The sequence below is a fragment of the Paramormyrops kingsleyae genome, chromosome 4 (assembly GCF_048594095.1).
Source record: "Paramormyrops kingsleyae isolate MSU_618 chromosome 4, PKINGS_0.4, whole genome shotgun sequence".
NCBI lineage: Eukaryota > Metazoa > Chordata > Actinopteri > Osteoglossiformes > Mormyridae > Paramormyrops > Paramormyrops kingsleyae.
Genome location: NC_132800.1, coordinates 7,837,879 through 7,851,325, shown reverse-complemented (window position 1 = coordinate 7,851,325; position 13,447 = coordinate 7,837,879). Strand labels below are relative to the sequence as shown.

Below are 13,447 nucleotides of genomic sequence, written 5' to 3'. Positions count from 1 at the left end.
GGGGCAGCTCATTCAGCGCCCGCTGAGAAGTGCTTGGGGGCAGTACCTTGCTCAGGGTACCTCAGTGGCGTCTTACTGATCAGGGATTCAAACCTGCAATCTTTCAATTACAAGTGCACTTCCCTAACCATTAAAGAGCTCCCTCTCCCCAGCTACCTCTACCAGCTCCTCGGGGAGGATGCCGAGGCGTTCCCAGGCCAGCCAAGAGATATAATCCCTCCAGCGTAGGGATTATATCTCTTCCCTCACCTGCCGCAACTCCAGAAGAAAAGAGCGTCCAGCCCCTCTCCAGGAGATTGGTTCCAGAACCCACGCTATGTGTTGAGGTGAGCCCGACTATATCTAGTGGATATCTCTCAACCTCACACACAAGCTCAGGCTCCTTCCCCACCAGAGAGGTGACATTCCATGTCCCAAGTGACAGCCTTCATTGTTTAATGTTCCTTTTACCCTGTACAAATTTCCCACTTTACCTGCACCAAAGCCCCCCCAGACCATTACATGTCCTCTGTCATGCTTGACGCTTGGTGTTAGGCAGTTCATCTTTCAATTTGTTCTCTGCCTCACACATGTCCATCCGTGTGACCGAAATACCTCTAACTTAGACTCCTCTGTCCATAACACCTCGCATCATCTTTGGTCCAATGTCTGTGTTCTGTTGCCCATTTTAATGCTTTCCTTTTATTAGCCAGTCTCACAGCTTTTTCTTCACAACGCCGCCTATTGGGCAGGCTTCCCAGAGACACTTCTTTATTGTTAAAGAAGAGATTGGTGTTTAATGGGTACTTCTTAACAAAGCTCATTCTTTTTGACCATTTTGAGCCAAAAATTGATCCCACCAATGCTCATGCTACTGACACGTAACAGCCCAAAGAAGACTGGTTTTACGGTTTCCTCAAACAGCACAATAGATTTCACCTGTGCTAATATATTTGCACAATGGTTTTCAAATGAAGAATTAGCCTTTTAACATAACGTAGGATTAGCTCACACAACTTACAGTGTCACTGGTACACAGGAGTGATGGTTGCTGAAAATTCCCCTTTGTATGCCTATATAGATATTCACTAAAAATCATGTTCTTGCAGTGGTATCATTGTCATCTACAACAATACCAATGTCTAGACTGTCTTAGTATTAGTAGAATGTTATTTTGAAGCAAATTTGAAACAAAATTTCTTTCCAACACCAGAAAAATTCTCAGTGATTCCAAAATTTGAGTGTGTGTGTGTGTGGTTGTGTGTGTGTGTGTAATGCACATCCTTTTGCATTACTTTGTGTGGTGTAAAAGCGCCCTTAGTCTTCAGGTTCCATTATCATTGTTGTTGTTGTCTTTGTCGTCGTTATTATATAGTAGTTTAGTTGATATGTACAGTGACAACACTGATTCTATTCTATCCATTGAAGAGCGGGGGGCGGAACTGAAATGTAGTGCTCGTATTTCATTATCCGGTGTCACAGTCGGACCATTCCCCCTACTTCGACTCAATACAACGCTGCACTTTTCAGTACGCAGTGTCTTTGGAGGACGAATGTGATAGTATATTAATATTTTATTTTATTATTAAACCGTCATGTTGGTAGCCTCGGTACATTATCCATTGTTTGGGCAGCCCCTCAGCAGATCTAATGTGAATCGAAAGGAATAATGTTTTTCCTCCTAGCAGCGAAGCAGAAAGTTGCGGCTGCCGCCTTGTCTCTACGGAATGCTGGACGGAGACGGCGGCTGCTGGATGCGGCGGCGACGACGGTGGAGCGCTGCGCTCGGCGAAACGCTGCGTATGTGCAAGGCCAGGCCCCCGAGCCCCACCTACGGGAGTACTTCTACTACATCGACCACCAGGGACAGGTGACACTGCTGGATTTTTCTGACCTAAAAATGCTTGTCCTGACACTTATCATTGAGTCCTCATGTGCTTGCGTTGCAGCTTTACTGATGTCATTTTTTTGCCAGCTCTTCCTAGATGACACTAAAGTGAAGAACTTCATCACTTGTTTCAAAGGTCAGTTGCGCTGAAAGTAGCAGACTTTCCAAAACACTTATTATGAAACACTTACTCCCATTATACTAATATGGTTGTGCCATATTGTTACTGCATGCAGAGCACAGTTGTGGGTGAAGCGTTTCTTTTTATCTTATGCAGAGGAAAAAGTTTAACGGACAGTACAAATTTTATTATACATTATTCCTTGGACTACGCATTCAGTCTTTTCATAGTAGATTGCATTTATGATCTGAGAATTGAGAAAAGCATTTGGTCGTGCTTGGTCCTTGTTTTGGTTTGTCATTTGCGGTGAGGCAACGATATGGCATAACTACATAGGCCATATATATATAGTTTAGTATTAGTGAAGTAGATTTGGTGCTTGTAGGTGTATGTCTAGTGACATTTATATAATGCTAAGCCTTTTCCTTTTAATGGGTCCTTATGGAGATCGCTAAGCATTAAGCGCTTTATAATGTTCCCGGAAGTAGCTGCTGGGTGCTTCAGCGCCCCCTCTTGTCCGTTTCGTCGAAGAAGAACTTAATAGCATTATGTTAGTTATCTCGCAACGGCTCAGAGGCGACTTTCATTATTTGTCCAAAAAGAGTAGCTGTTGATAACTACCGACGATACAAAAGAACTTCAGTGATGTTTACTCATTTTCTACTTTCAGCACCCGAGCTGAAAACGTCTTCCCGTGCCTATGTCAGACGAAGCCGTTTCAGTTTGATGATGTTATAGCTTCTCTGCACCCACACATGGACCTTATTTACACTGTCACTCCTTTGATGGCTCCATGCACATCGACAGGTTTTTCATAATTATTATCTGAGCATAGATGTTCTAATTATGAGAAGTCGGCACTCTTTTGTCTTACGTGCAGATAAACAGTTCTTGGTCTTCTTCTTCACCCGTCTGCGGCCCAACGAAACCGGCCGCTATCAGGATCAGTTTCCCTTCCTGGCTCTGTGTGGGAGGGAGAGGAACTTCCTGCGCTGTGATGACAGGCCCCTGGTGTTCACACACATGTTGCCGGGGGTGGGGCTTGGTGATGGGGGCGGTGCCTCTGAGATGCTTTCATTCTGTGGGGGCGGGGATAAGCTGACTGCGCCGTTCCGCCCAGAAGCTCTGTTCATGCATCCGCGCACGGGGCGGCTCTACCACCCCTGTGCCAATCGGGCAGGGTCAGTAGGGCTGGTGCGCTCTGCCCTGGCCTTCGAGCTCAGCCCCCACTTTGAATACCCCCCCGATCAGCCCCATGGTGGGCAACCCACCCACTTCCTGTGGGCAGGAGAGCGGCATTCTCTGACCAATGAGCTGGCCAGACATTTTCCTGAGGACGAAGAGGAGCTAACTGGGACTAATTGAGCTAATTTAGATTGCAATCACCAGGCTAATTTTTCTTTTGTGGATTGAGATCCAGGCATTTACCGGATTTGTGGTAAAACTGATGAAATATGCAGTACAGTGTTTGCTATTGATTGTTTGTTTTCATAAAACAGTAAATGACATTTATATTGTCCTTAATTCTAATTTATGGTCTCGATATTTTTAATATTTATTAGAGATAGGTATAACGGGCAGATGTGTGCATCTAAAAGGACAGTATAAGATTCAGTGCTGGGGAGTATTCAGTGATTTCTCAGTTAGTTGGATTAGAAGTTTTTTGATTGTCCAATAGGAATGCTCCTGACCTAAACTCTTATTGCACAAGCATGACTTTTAGCTTAAGTCAGCACACTAACTGTGAAATGCTGCTTCATGGAACAGCCCCTTGGTATGGTAAAACTTTGTTCTGGTGTCAGAGTGCCCTCTAGTGGGCAGTCAGAATTAAACGAATACTTGATATCCAATCCTTGAACTAGTGTAATAGGTTTTTTTCCCCCGGGGTGCAAGGTGAGACAGCCCAACCAGTCATTCATGCAGATAAGTGAATTTGTAAAATAAATTTAAGATAAATTATCATTGCACGTTGATATAACTAAACAAGCCACATTTTCAAATATAACAGTACAATATCATTTATTTAATTTTATTGAACTTGATATGTTCAAATGGCATTTTCATCTGACCAATAGGGGGTGCAATTGCAGTAAAATCGCCATGAGTGTAAGAAAAATGTATTCATTGTCAATAAACTGTATACACAGTCACACAGTGTTCTATGTATTTGTAGTTGGATGCTCCTATCCCAGTAAAGTTATAAGGCCCACACAGGCCATTAGTACAGGCAAATAGCTCCTGTATGTTATGTTATGTTATATTAAGTGCCCCTTTCTAGAGTCTTACCTGCTCACTAGATAGTGACTTTGTATCCCTGTGCACTTTTTCACGTTCTGGTTTACAGACATTGAAGAAATCAGTCAGAACCTCCATGATCCATTTCCCATTCAGTGGGGCAACACATTAATTGTCTCAATGCTGCAAAATACAAAGAAAAACAACAAAAAAAAATAATAGCACAGTAGCTACTACTAGGTAGCATATGAAATATATCTACCACAGATTAAAAAAAATGTGAAAAAGAAAATAAAAGTAGTTACTAGCATAAAATATGCAAAATGTACAAAGTTAACAAAAATGCAGAGAATGTAAAGGCGAGAGCTGTCTGAGGAGCTCAGAAAGAAAATTATAGATAACCATGTTAAAGGTAAAGGCTATAAGACCATCTCCAAGCAGCTTCATGTTCCTGTGATCACAGTTACAAATATTATTAAAAAGTATAAGGTTCATGGGACTGTAGCCAACCTCCCAGGATGTGGACGCAAGAGGAAATGCAACCCCGGGTTGATCAGAAGGATAGTGTGGATGGTAGAAAAAGAGCCAAGGAAACCATCCAAATCCATTGGCATTCTGAACAATAATGGGCTCTATGGAAGAAGACTCAGGAGGGCTCCACTATTGACAGAAAAACATTAAAAAACCAGAGTGGAATTTGCCAAAATGCATGTTGACAAGCCCCAAAGTTTCTGGAAGAAAATGACAGAATGTCCTCTGGACTGATCAGACAAAACTGGAGCTTTTTGGCAGTCAAATCAGCTCTATGTTTACAGAAGGAAAAATGAAGCTTTAAAAGAAAAGATCACCATACCTACTGTGAAACATGGAGGGGGCTCGGTTTTGATTTGGGGCTGCTTTGCTGCATCTGGCACAGGGAACCTTGAATCTCTGCAGGGCACAATGAAGTCTCAAGACTACCAAGGCATCCTGGAGCGAAACACCTCCCAGTGTCAGAAAGCTCAGCCTCAGTTGCAGGTCATGGGTCATCCAACAGGATAATGACCCGAAACATTCAGCTAAAAGCACTGAAGAATGGCTGAGAAAAAAACATTGGACTATTCTTAAATGGCTCTCCATAAGCCCAGATCTTAATCCTATTGAACATCTATGGAAAGATCTGAAAATTGCAGTATGGAGATGCCACCCTTCAAACCTGAGACAGCTTGAGCAGTTTGCTCAGGAAGAGTGGAATAAACTACCTGTTGGCAAATGCAGACGTCTCATTGTGAAGTACAGAGATCGCTTGTTGGCAGTGATTGCTGCCAAAGGTGGTACCACAAAATATTAAATTAAGGGTACCATCTTTTTTGTCTGTGCCATTTTCATTTGTCTCTCGCCTGGCCTGGGAACGCCTCGGGATTCCCCCAGAGGAGCTGGAGGAAGTGGCCGGGGAGAGGGAAGTCTGGGTTTCCCTGCTGAGACTGTTGCCCCCGCGACCCGACCTCGGATAAGCGGAAGTAAATGGATGGATGGATGGATGGATGGATTGATGATTATATAAAACATTCAACTGAATCAAAAGCAAAGTCTGATTTGTGTTAAACATGGAATAAACAATAAGGGATGCCATTAAACTTTTGTCAGTTTCAAGTTATTTCAGAGATAGTTGTGTTTTTTTCTTTTTCTGTGGATGGGTACCAACAAATTTATCCACGTCTGTATGTGTGTGTATATATATATATGTTTGGAATGGAATATGTAGTGTTTAAAAATACACACACAACATACAACCCAGGCACTAGAAGAGGAACAGACATGCAATATACACACAGGTCAGGTACACGCCAGCGAGCACGCATGTATATACATGCATTAATTCATACATGTTCATGTTTATATGTGAGCTTATTGCCCTGGCTGTGTTGCATTTATCACGCCTTCCACATGGTGGCAGTGTCAGCACGGGTCTTCACTGAGCTTGTGGCGTTCCAAAAAGACCTGCTGTGACAGTGCCTGCTTTCCAGCTGAGAGGGAGCAATCACAGAACATCTGGACGTGATCTTCTGATACGCCTAAATAAAGCAAAATACCTAAGAGCCGAAGATTCACCTTCTAAGCATCGCCTCTGATACTATTAGCCTCATGTAAATTATATCTTACTATCTTACACTGTCATGTAATAATCTAGTAAAAATGACAGACCATTTGAACCTCAGGGAACCATTAATCCTGTTATTAATCTTTAAGCCAAGTGGTACAATTTGCTTTACAACCTGACAATTTTCATTATTAAGATTCATAATTTATACATAATTTTCTGTGTAAATGATGTCACAAATGAATCATTTAATGACCAGTTTTCATTTTTATAAGACAGGTTTACTTTTGCTACAGAGTTGTCCTGTTTTTCATACCCTGATGTTTCGGTGAATGTTTAAATGCAGCAATAAAATGAGAAGAGTACACACTGCAAACTCCTTTTGAACGCGATCTTTAGTAGAATTCAGTTTAGTGCTGTGCTGTGAATCGGGTTTCTAGTTTAGAGGCTCTTTCTTCTCCCTGGTTCCTCTTTAATTCCTTGATCTTTAGCCAGAGAGTAAAAGCTCCAGACAAAGCAGATTTCAACGGAGGACTCCAGATGTGAACGCCGGCAAAACGTTGTCTCAGCTGCACTTAGATAACGCTGGTCGGTACTGATGAGAAAACAAGGCCTTTGAGGGCCTCATGGGGGGTGGGGGTTATCGTCCTGTCAGCGCGGTCTGAGCCGAAGGGAATTCGTAACAAAACGTGAGGTAAACCATTCAGGATCTGTTCAGTGATCTGATGTGGACGGACATGCATTTCTCCATTCTGCATAAACACAAAGAGTACGACCAACGGGTTCTCCGGTCAGAGTTATGCAGAAAGCCAGCATGAAAACCTGAGGGCCTTATGAACAGGCTTCTTCTAAGGGTGTCCAGCCTCAGCCTTAGCGAAAGGGTATATGTAACAGTTTTATTACCCTGAAAATAGTATGCAATGTTTGCCTACTGCCCCTACGCGTTTGATGTAGCTAATTTTAGGTCTATAATATAGATTTGCCACAAGACTCTTTGCGTGAGAATCATGCCAGATATGTAACAACTGGCAACTTTGTAACTATTGGGGAGGTTCCCCCGGGGCACCCCTGCTGGTCTGAGAATGCCTTGGTATCCCCTTGGAGGAGTTGAAGGTGGTAGCAGTGGCGGGGGAGAGGGAGGTCTGGGCATCTCTGCTCAGAATTCTCTTCCCACAACCTGGACCAGCGTGAGTGGCAGAAAATTAATGAATGGATGGATGGTTTACCAGGTGCTGACCAGTCCTAAGAAATGCAACCAACATTACATTTCAATACTATAGGTAGCGTTATCCTTCAAAACGGTTATTATTTATTTCCTATATGTACCTTTAGTAATCTTGAACATATTAGCAGTGAGAATGTGCTTCATTTAATCAGCATTTCCAGGATTTTTTGCGATTTTTCTGTGTGATTACATCCCATCTCTACTTGCCTGTTCCCGGGTATGAAAACTGTTTTTCATTTTACGTTTAAATATCTCTATTGTTGCCCCACTCTGCTGCAGTTTATGTGTATGTTTTTCATGATGAAAATAATTAATGTAATTGTAACCATAATAAAGTCCTCTGGCAGAAGGAATGCTAGGCGTGATTGACAGCCTTCCAGCCAATCAAAATTAAGCAAGTGCACTCTTCTGACCTTTCCCCGCCCTCAGTCTTTCCTTTATTCCTGCCCCCTCTTCTCCCCTGCTGCAGCTGACAGTGGGAGTGCTGTGTGCGGCCTGTGATTGGCCTCTCAGTGACCAGTAGGCTGGGGTTCCTGCACACGCCCAGCCGGGGGCATATGGACTTGATCAGGGATGGCTATGCGGTGATGTCACACACACACACTCCAGTGTATAGACACAGTGGTGATGGCTGAGAGACACACGTGTGAGCAAACCCGTCTAAGTTAACATGATTGGCGCTATGCCAAAGGCGCTAAAGTGAGTGTAGCAGCCCGGGAGGTGGGAAAGAACACAAGTAACGCAGAATATCATTCAAATCAAACATGGCGGAATTTCTAGAAACTAGATTTACCAAGTGAGTTGAATGGCCTCAGTAAACATTGAAAAAAGTGAAACTTAACCAGTAACATAAAAGACCTTTATTGTCATTATACTGTAGTACAACAATATTGTGTGGACATATCTGCTTGTGCAGCAGTTGTCAAAAACAATATGGACAATAGAAAAACACTAATGTAAGATTGACTGTAACAATGGGAATTGTACAAACTTCTTCCTACATTACATTGACTCTTGTCCTTTTCTGAAAGGCTTTAGTGTGTCCATGTAACTGCCCGGGAGTGCTGATGCTCTTACAGCTCTCGGCCACCAGGGCGGCCTGCACTAAGGTGGCAGTAAAATCAGACCGTGACCTACATAATCAAAGATGGATTAAGTTGCTTATTACCTATGCAAAAGCTGAAAATGTTATCAGGGATGTTTTCAACCTACGCTGTCCTGACTTTAACTCAAGAAATTAAAAATACAATTAGGTCAGTTGCAGGAGAAGGCGTACCGCAGAGGGTCCACTGAGACCGGTTTTGGAAACTACTGGCTTAAATTGATAAGCCAGCGATCAAAAATGTGGGTCGCCGAGGCCCAAACGGGGGCTGGTTTTAACCTCGGCGGTGAGCAAGGCTCGGTGTCCCTGCGTGCGCTTCTGAAGGTGGCCCACTTGAGCACCAGTCACCCAAGATGCCCCTAGGTGTCGCAGTTTCTCCTCCGTAAGCTTTGCTTTCAATTTCTCCGGTTTTCCACTCCAGTTTTTTCCCCCTATTCCTTCGCTGTACTCCCTGCATCTTTCCTGTGATATACAATTCAGGAGGAAAAAAAATCCAGCTGATCTCTTTCCGGCCTGCTGCGCCTGTATTTCCTTTCAAGGCGAACCGCATTCTCGTACACAGAACTGTGGGCCAGCAACGGCTGCTGGCGGGGAGGCGACACGCGTCCGTAATAGGCGAAGGAGCATATTTTATATTATTTATAATATATAGGGATCCGAGGTAGACGGGAGGGACACCGTGCGCGTCGAAGTAGCGCCGGGCCAGGGGATCTCCTGCGACGTCGCTGCGTTAGGAGCGGGGATTTTTGGGAATGTATCGGCTGGATGGAAGGCGCGGACCACCGACGATTGCGCCGGGCTTCTGCATCGGCTCGCCTCCGCCTATCACCGCGGACTGAACGGCCGCCCGCGTCGTGTTGCCTTTGCGTTTCATGTCGCCGCCGTCCTACCTCCACATTCATCTGTCGCCTCAAAGAGGACCGCCTCTGCTCCTATAAACATCGCACACGTACGATCCGCTTATTTCTGGTGCACATGCATTGGGGGAAATCGTGCGTATAAATTCCCCTGCATTAGCGATCTGGAAGATTTGGATTAAATTTTTTTTTTGTTCCCCCTTTTTCGGTTGCAGAGACGTGCTAGTCGGGCTGTCGTTGGTATACACGCCGGCTGTAAGCGTTTATTCACGGTGTTTATTTGTATGCCTGCGGTTGGGCGCAACAGTAACGCAAGTGCACAAACTATTAACGTGCAACAGCCGTCAGAGGGATCGGAGCTTGGAAGGATGTTAATACCCAGGATGGAAAATACACCTTCGTTGTTTTAAATTATCTGGCTCTCTGCCAGAAGCATCTGGAAAGGATAACACGGAGATATAAATCCAAGGTTGGAAAAAAAATTTGCTAGTTTTTTTTTGTTGTTTTTTGGGCTGGGAATATATATCCAATGAAATTAATGTGTGACGGTATTTTGTTTCACGTGGCTGTTTTTAAATGATTGCACAAACGACTGTAAGTTAATGTTTGTTTTAAGAACAAAGTGAGACGAAGCAGATTTTCTGTTTTTAGTGTAAACGGCATATGGAGAGGGAAAATCACAACATCTATTCTCGTGTTTTGATTTATTTTATTTGGTCAGCGCAGAGGCTGGATATTTAGTTTATGCGTAGCTGGCTGTTTAGACACGCTTTTTTAAAAAACATTGACATTATTTTTCCCCCAACAAGCCGCGATCTCTGGACTTGTTCTGGTGGCACCCGGGCACCGTTATTGACGGAATCACCGAAGCGCACCGGGCCGGACGGCCACCCGTATCCGCCGCCCCAATAGCTGACATGCAGATGTGAGGATGTGCGCTGCGAGGTTCGGGGGGAGCGTCAATGGCTGCGCCGACGAGCCTGCTGCCGGCACCGGGACCGGCCTGGAGCGGATCCTGCACAGCCTGGAAATTGGCACGGTGCTCACCGTCTTCTACCAGAAGAAATCGCAGCGACCCGAGAGGAGGACCTTCCAGATTAAGCAGGACACCAGGCAAATCATCTGGAGCCGGAACCCTGATAAGCTCGAGGGCGAGAGTAAGTATTTCTGCGCGATCTGGTGACAGCCAAGACAAATATTGTGCTGTTCTCTTCGCGGCTGGGTGTCCCCAACTCCACCCGCCCTGACAGGCGATGCCGCCACCCTTTCCGGACTGTCGTAATCACCGTCTCAATACGGCCCCTTTTATAGCTTCCAGTGCGATTACGTGTGAGGTTGAGGAGCTCTAACTGCAACTTGGCAGTCAGCAAGAGGAAATCTAGTCTTCTATTTGATAAGACAAGGTGGCATAAAGTGTTTATCACGGCTGTGATTTTACGTACGTATCATATTCATATATAGGCCTTGCAGAAAACGTGACTTTTATATGGAAAAGAAACTCATTCGAAAGTTTGCACCATCTATTAGTCACTTAGTTGTAACATTTCATTTTAGGAAAGGGGCAATTATCCTGTTTCAGTTTGAATTAGATCTCACCAGATCACAGAGTTACATTTCAAAGTGCTGTTTGATGTATAAGACCGCGCCGTATGAGTGTAGAGGCCGCGGGTTATGCGCATGTTGCTTAGCAAGCTTTTAAACAGGATGAGTCTCTGTTCTGTTTTTACAGCTGTGCCTTAAATTGGTTCCATTTCTTTATCAGTTGTGTAAGAATTCGGTGTCCAAACTTTCAGTGGCTCTTTAATTAACCACTACCTACTGGCGTCCCATTGGAAATGCAGCAGTCAGTCAGCTGTTGGAACTCAATACCCCCGGGAACAATGTGTGTGACCCCCCAGACTCGCAAGCAAACTGACCCTGAGAATTAAGACATCCTTATACTCCCATGGTACCTGCCCCCAGGTGCACACTTTTGCCAGGCATATTGTGATCCACACTCCTTTTTTGCTGCAACTTACTAATTTGATGGACTGATTGGCTGAGGAGTCCTCACACCTGTGATTGAACAGCTGACCTAAAGGTTACCCCAAAAACCTACATACACACCGGCCCTTTGTCGGATAAGATTGCCCATCCTTGTTCTAGCCTCTTGTTCTATGGATCCTCATCCACATGCATTGTGCTGAGTCACGTTTAGCTGAGAAGGAGTCTTTTCTCCCCCCTGGGCTTAAAGCTGTTATTTATTCAGTGTTTAGAATATCAGGCCAATCTGAGGATTCCGAAGCAGGATGTCCTGACTGCCAGCTTATGCTGTTTCGCTTTTCGGCCCTATTTCCACTTCCTGTGGACAACTTGAGTTATGATTTTGCTTATGTCGGAACCTCTACCCCTCGAACAGAACCGAGAGACCTGGAGCTCAAACTGTAAATATTTGACTGCTGTAGGCTTCGAGGTGCGTTAGATGGCCTTGTCTTGGGCATGATGCCACCAGAAGGATAAGGTTTGACCAAACAGCGGCAGGTTGAAACACGTTTGTTGATCAGAAGTAAGGAAAACGATGACCCTTGCTAGTTACTGAAACGCTGTCTCGAGCTGTAAGTGACCTGCGTCCTAAATGGAAGCTTGGGGCTTGTTTTGCTCCGGCATGTTTGAGGGACCTGCTAATGGGAAGTAGCTGGCCGTGGTACTTCCTGAGGAGGGGTGTAGCTGGAGCACCGCTGAGCTCTCTGTCAGTACGCGGTGACCGTTCAGAGCTCCGCTGCCCCCCGGTTCAGAGTCACAGAGCCCGGCTGGTGGCCCATAGCCCTCCCCGCCCCCCCCCTCCCCGCCCAAGCCAGCGCCTCCTTCCAGCAGTCACCCACGCCCTCCGCTGCGTGTGACCGCAGGAGCGCCTGGTAAATCATTCAGTGCGGAGGGGGGTGAACCGTCTCCCCCTCTCCTCATCAATTACAGCAGCCGGCCACTCGCTGGCCTGCCCCCCCGCTGGTGTGCGTGATGCCAGAATCCCCCCCCCCCCACCTAACCGCATGGGGGCACATTCCAAGAACCTCATGTGTGCGTCTCCTCTCCCCCCCATTACTCCTCCCCCGCCTCCTCTCCACTATCCCCCCTCGCTCGTGGTTGAACTTTCGTATCCTCGTCCTCAGTCCTGCGTCTGCTCTTTCATTCTAGGCTTTTCCTTCTTTCCTTTCCTCTCCCCCTTTATTCCAATCCCCCCCCCCCACCAACTCCATTCCTCTTTGCCACTCCTTCCTTCCGCCCACTTTAAATTACGGGGTGTTTGGCTTTTTCCGCTCCGACATTCCTGACGGGACGGAGCGTGAACCCGCACGTCCGTCTCCTCCCCGTTCTCGCAGGCCGCTCTCTCTCTCTCTCTCTCTCTCTCTCTCACAGCTATCTAGGCATCGTCTATTTCTGACCTTCTTTGGCTGGATGGAAAAAGGCACGGAGGCACACCAGTCCGGAAGGTCTCTGGCGGCGCCCATTAGTGTCTCCTGCACTGGCCCCATTCTGTAAAACCTTCACTGGGTGTTTTTGCGCAGTTATACTTTAACACCCATGTTCTTTGCTCAGAAATACAAAGCCATACAGTACCAGTGAAAAATCTGGGCACACCTGTTTTAATGCATCTGTCTCTATTTTAGCTGTCATTCACCTTATAGTAAAAGGCCTCCAGGCAGTACAGTAACACACCAAATATTACAATGACCAAGCAAAGTTGAACATCTCAAAACTTCCTCAGATTTTACACTTATCTAAATAGCCCCCTTTTGCTTCGATGACAGCATTGCAGACTCTCTGCGTTCTTTCAGCTAGCTTGCAGATATAGCCACCTGGGATGCTGGCCACAAGCTTTCTTGCTCTTACTCTTTGATCCAACTCATCCCAGATCAGCTCTACAGGTTTAGGTCGGGGGATTGTGGGGGCCAGGTCATCTGTCACAGCACTCCATCTCTTTTC

At 45.5% G+C, this 13,447-nt stretch overlaps 2 protein-coding genes across 3 annotated transcripts in view; both read left to right on the top strand.

The window, feature by feature from the left end:
• Positions 1-1,466: 1,466 nt before the first annotated feature.
• Positions 1,467-4,138, top strand: c4h8orf82 (chromosome 4 C8orf82 homolog). Its single transcript, XM_023800113.2, has 3 exons — positions 1,467-1,849; positions 1,955-2,003; positions 2,869-4,138. Exons 1-3 carry the CDS (start codon positions 1,649-1,651, stop codon positions 3,351-3,353), a joined length of 735 nt encoding a protein of 244 aa, XP_023655881.1. The 5' UTR covers positions 1,467-1,648; the 3' UTR covers positions 3,354-4,138.
• Positions 4,139-9,035: 4,897 nt separating this feature from the next.
• LOC111837772 (1-phosphatidylinositol 4,5-bisphosphate phosphodiesterase gamma-1-like) overlaps positions 9,036-13,447 on the top strand; it is a 32,309-nt gene continuing 27,897 nt past the window's right edge. Inside the window, exons 1-2 of one of the 2 annotated variants that reach the window (XM_023800112.2) lie at positions 9,036-9,956; positions 10,297-10,644. In XM_023800112.2, coding sequence (XP_023655880.2) covers positions 10,419-10,644 — 226 coding nt within the window. In that variant the 5' untranslated portion in view covers positions 9,036-9,956; positions 10,297-10,418. The remainder of the gene's footprint in view (positions 9,957-10,296; positions 10,645-13,447) is intronic. The other variant, XM_023800110.2, reaches the window with a different exon arrangement.

Coding starts and splice junctions, on each gene's coding strand:
- c4h8orf82 (XM_023800113.2), top strand. CDS start 1,649: ATGTTTTTCCTCCTAGCAGCGAAGCAGAAAGTTGCGGCTGCCGCCTTG. Junction 1,850..1,954: donor ACATCGACCACCAGGGACAG/GTGACACTGCTG, acceptor TTTTTTTGCCAG/CTCTTCCTAGATGACACTAA. Junction 2,004..2,868: donor CTTCATCACTTGTTTCAAAG/GTCAGTTGCGCT, acceptor TCTTACGTGCAG/ATAAACAGTTCTTGGTCTTC.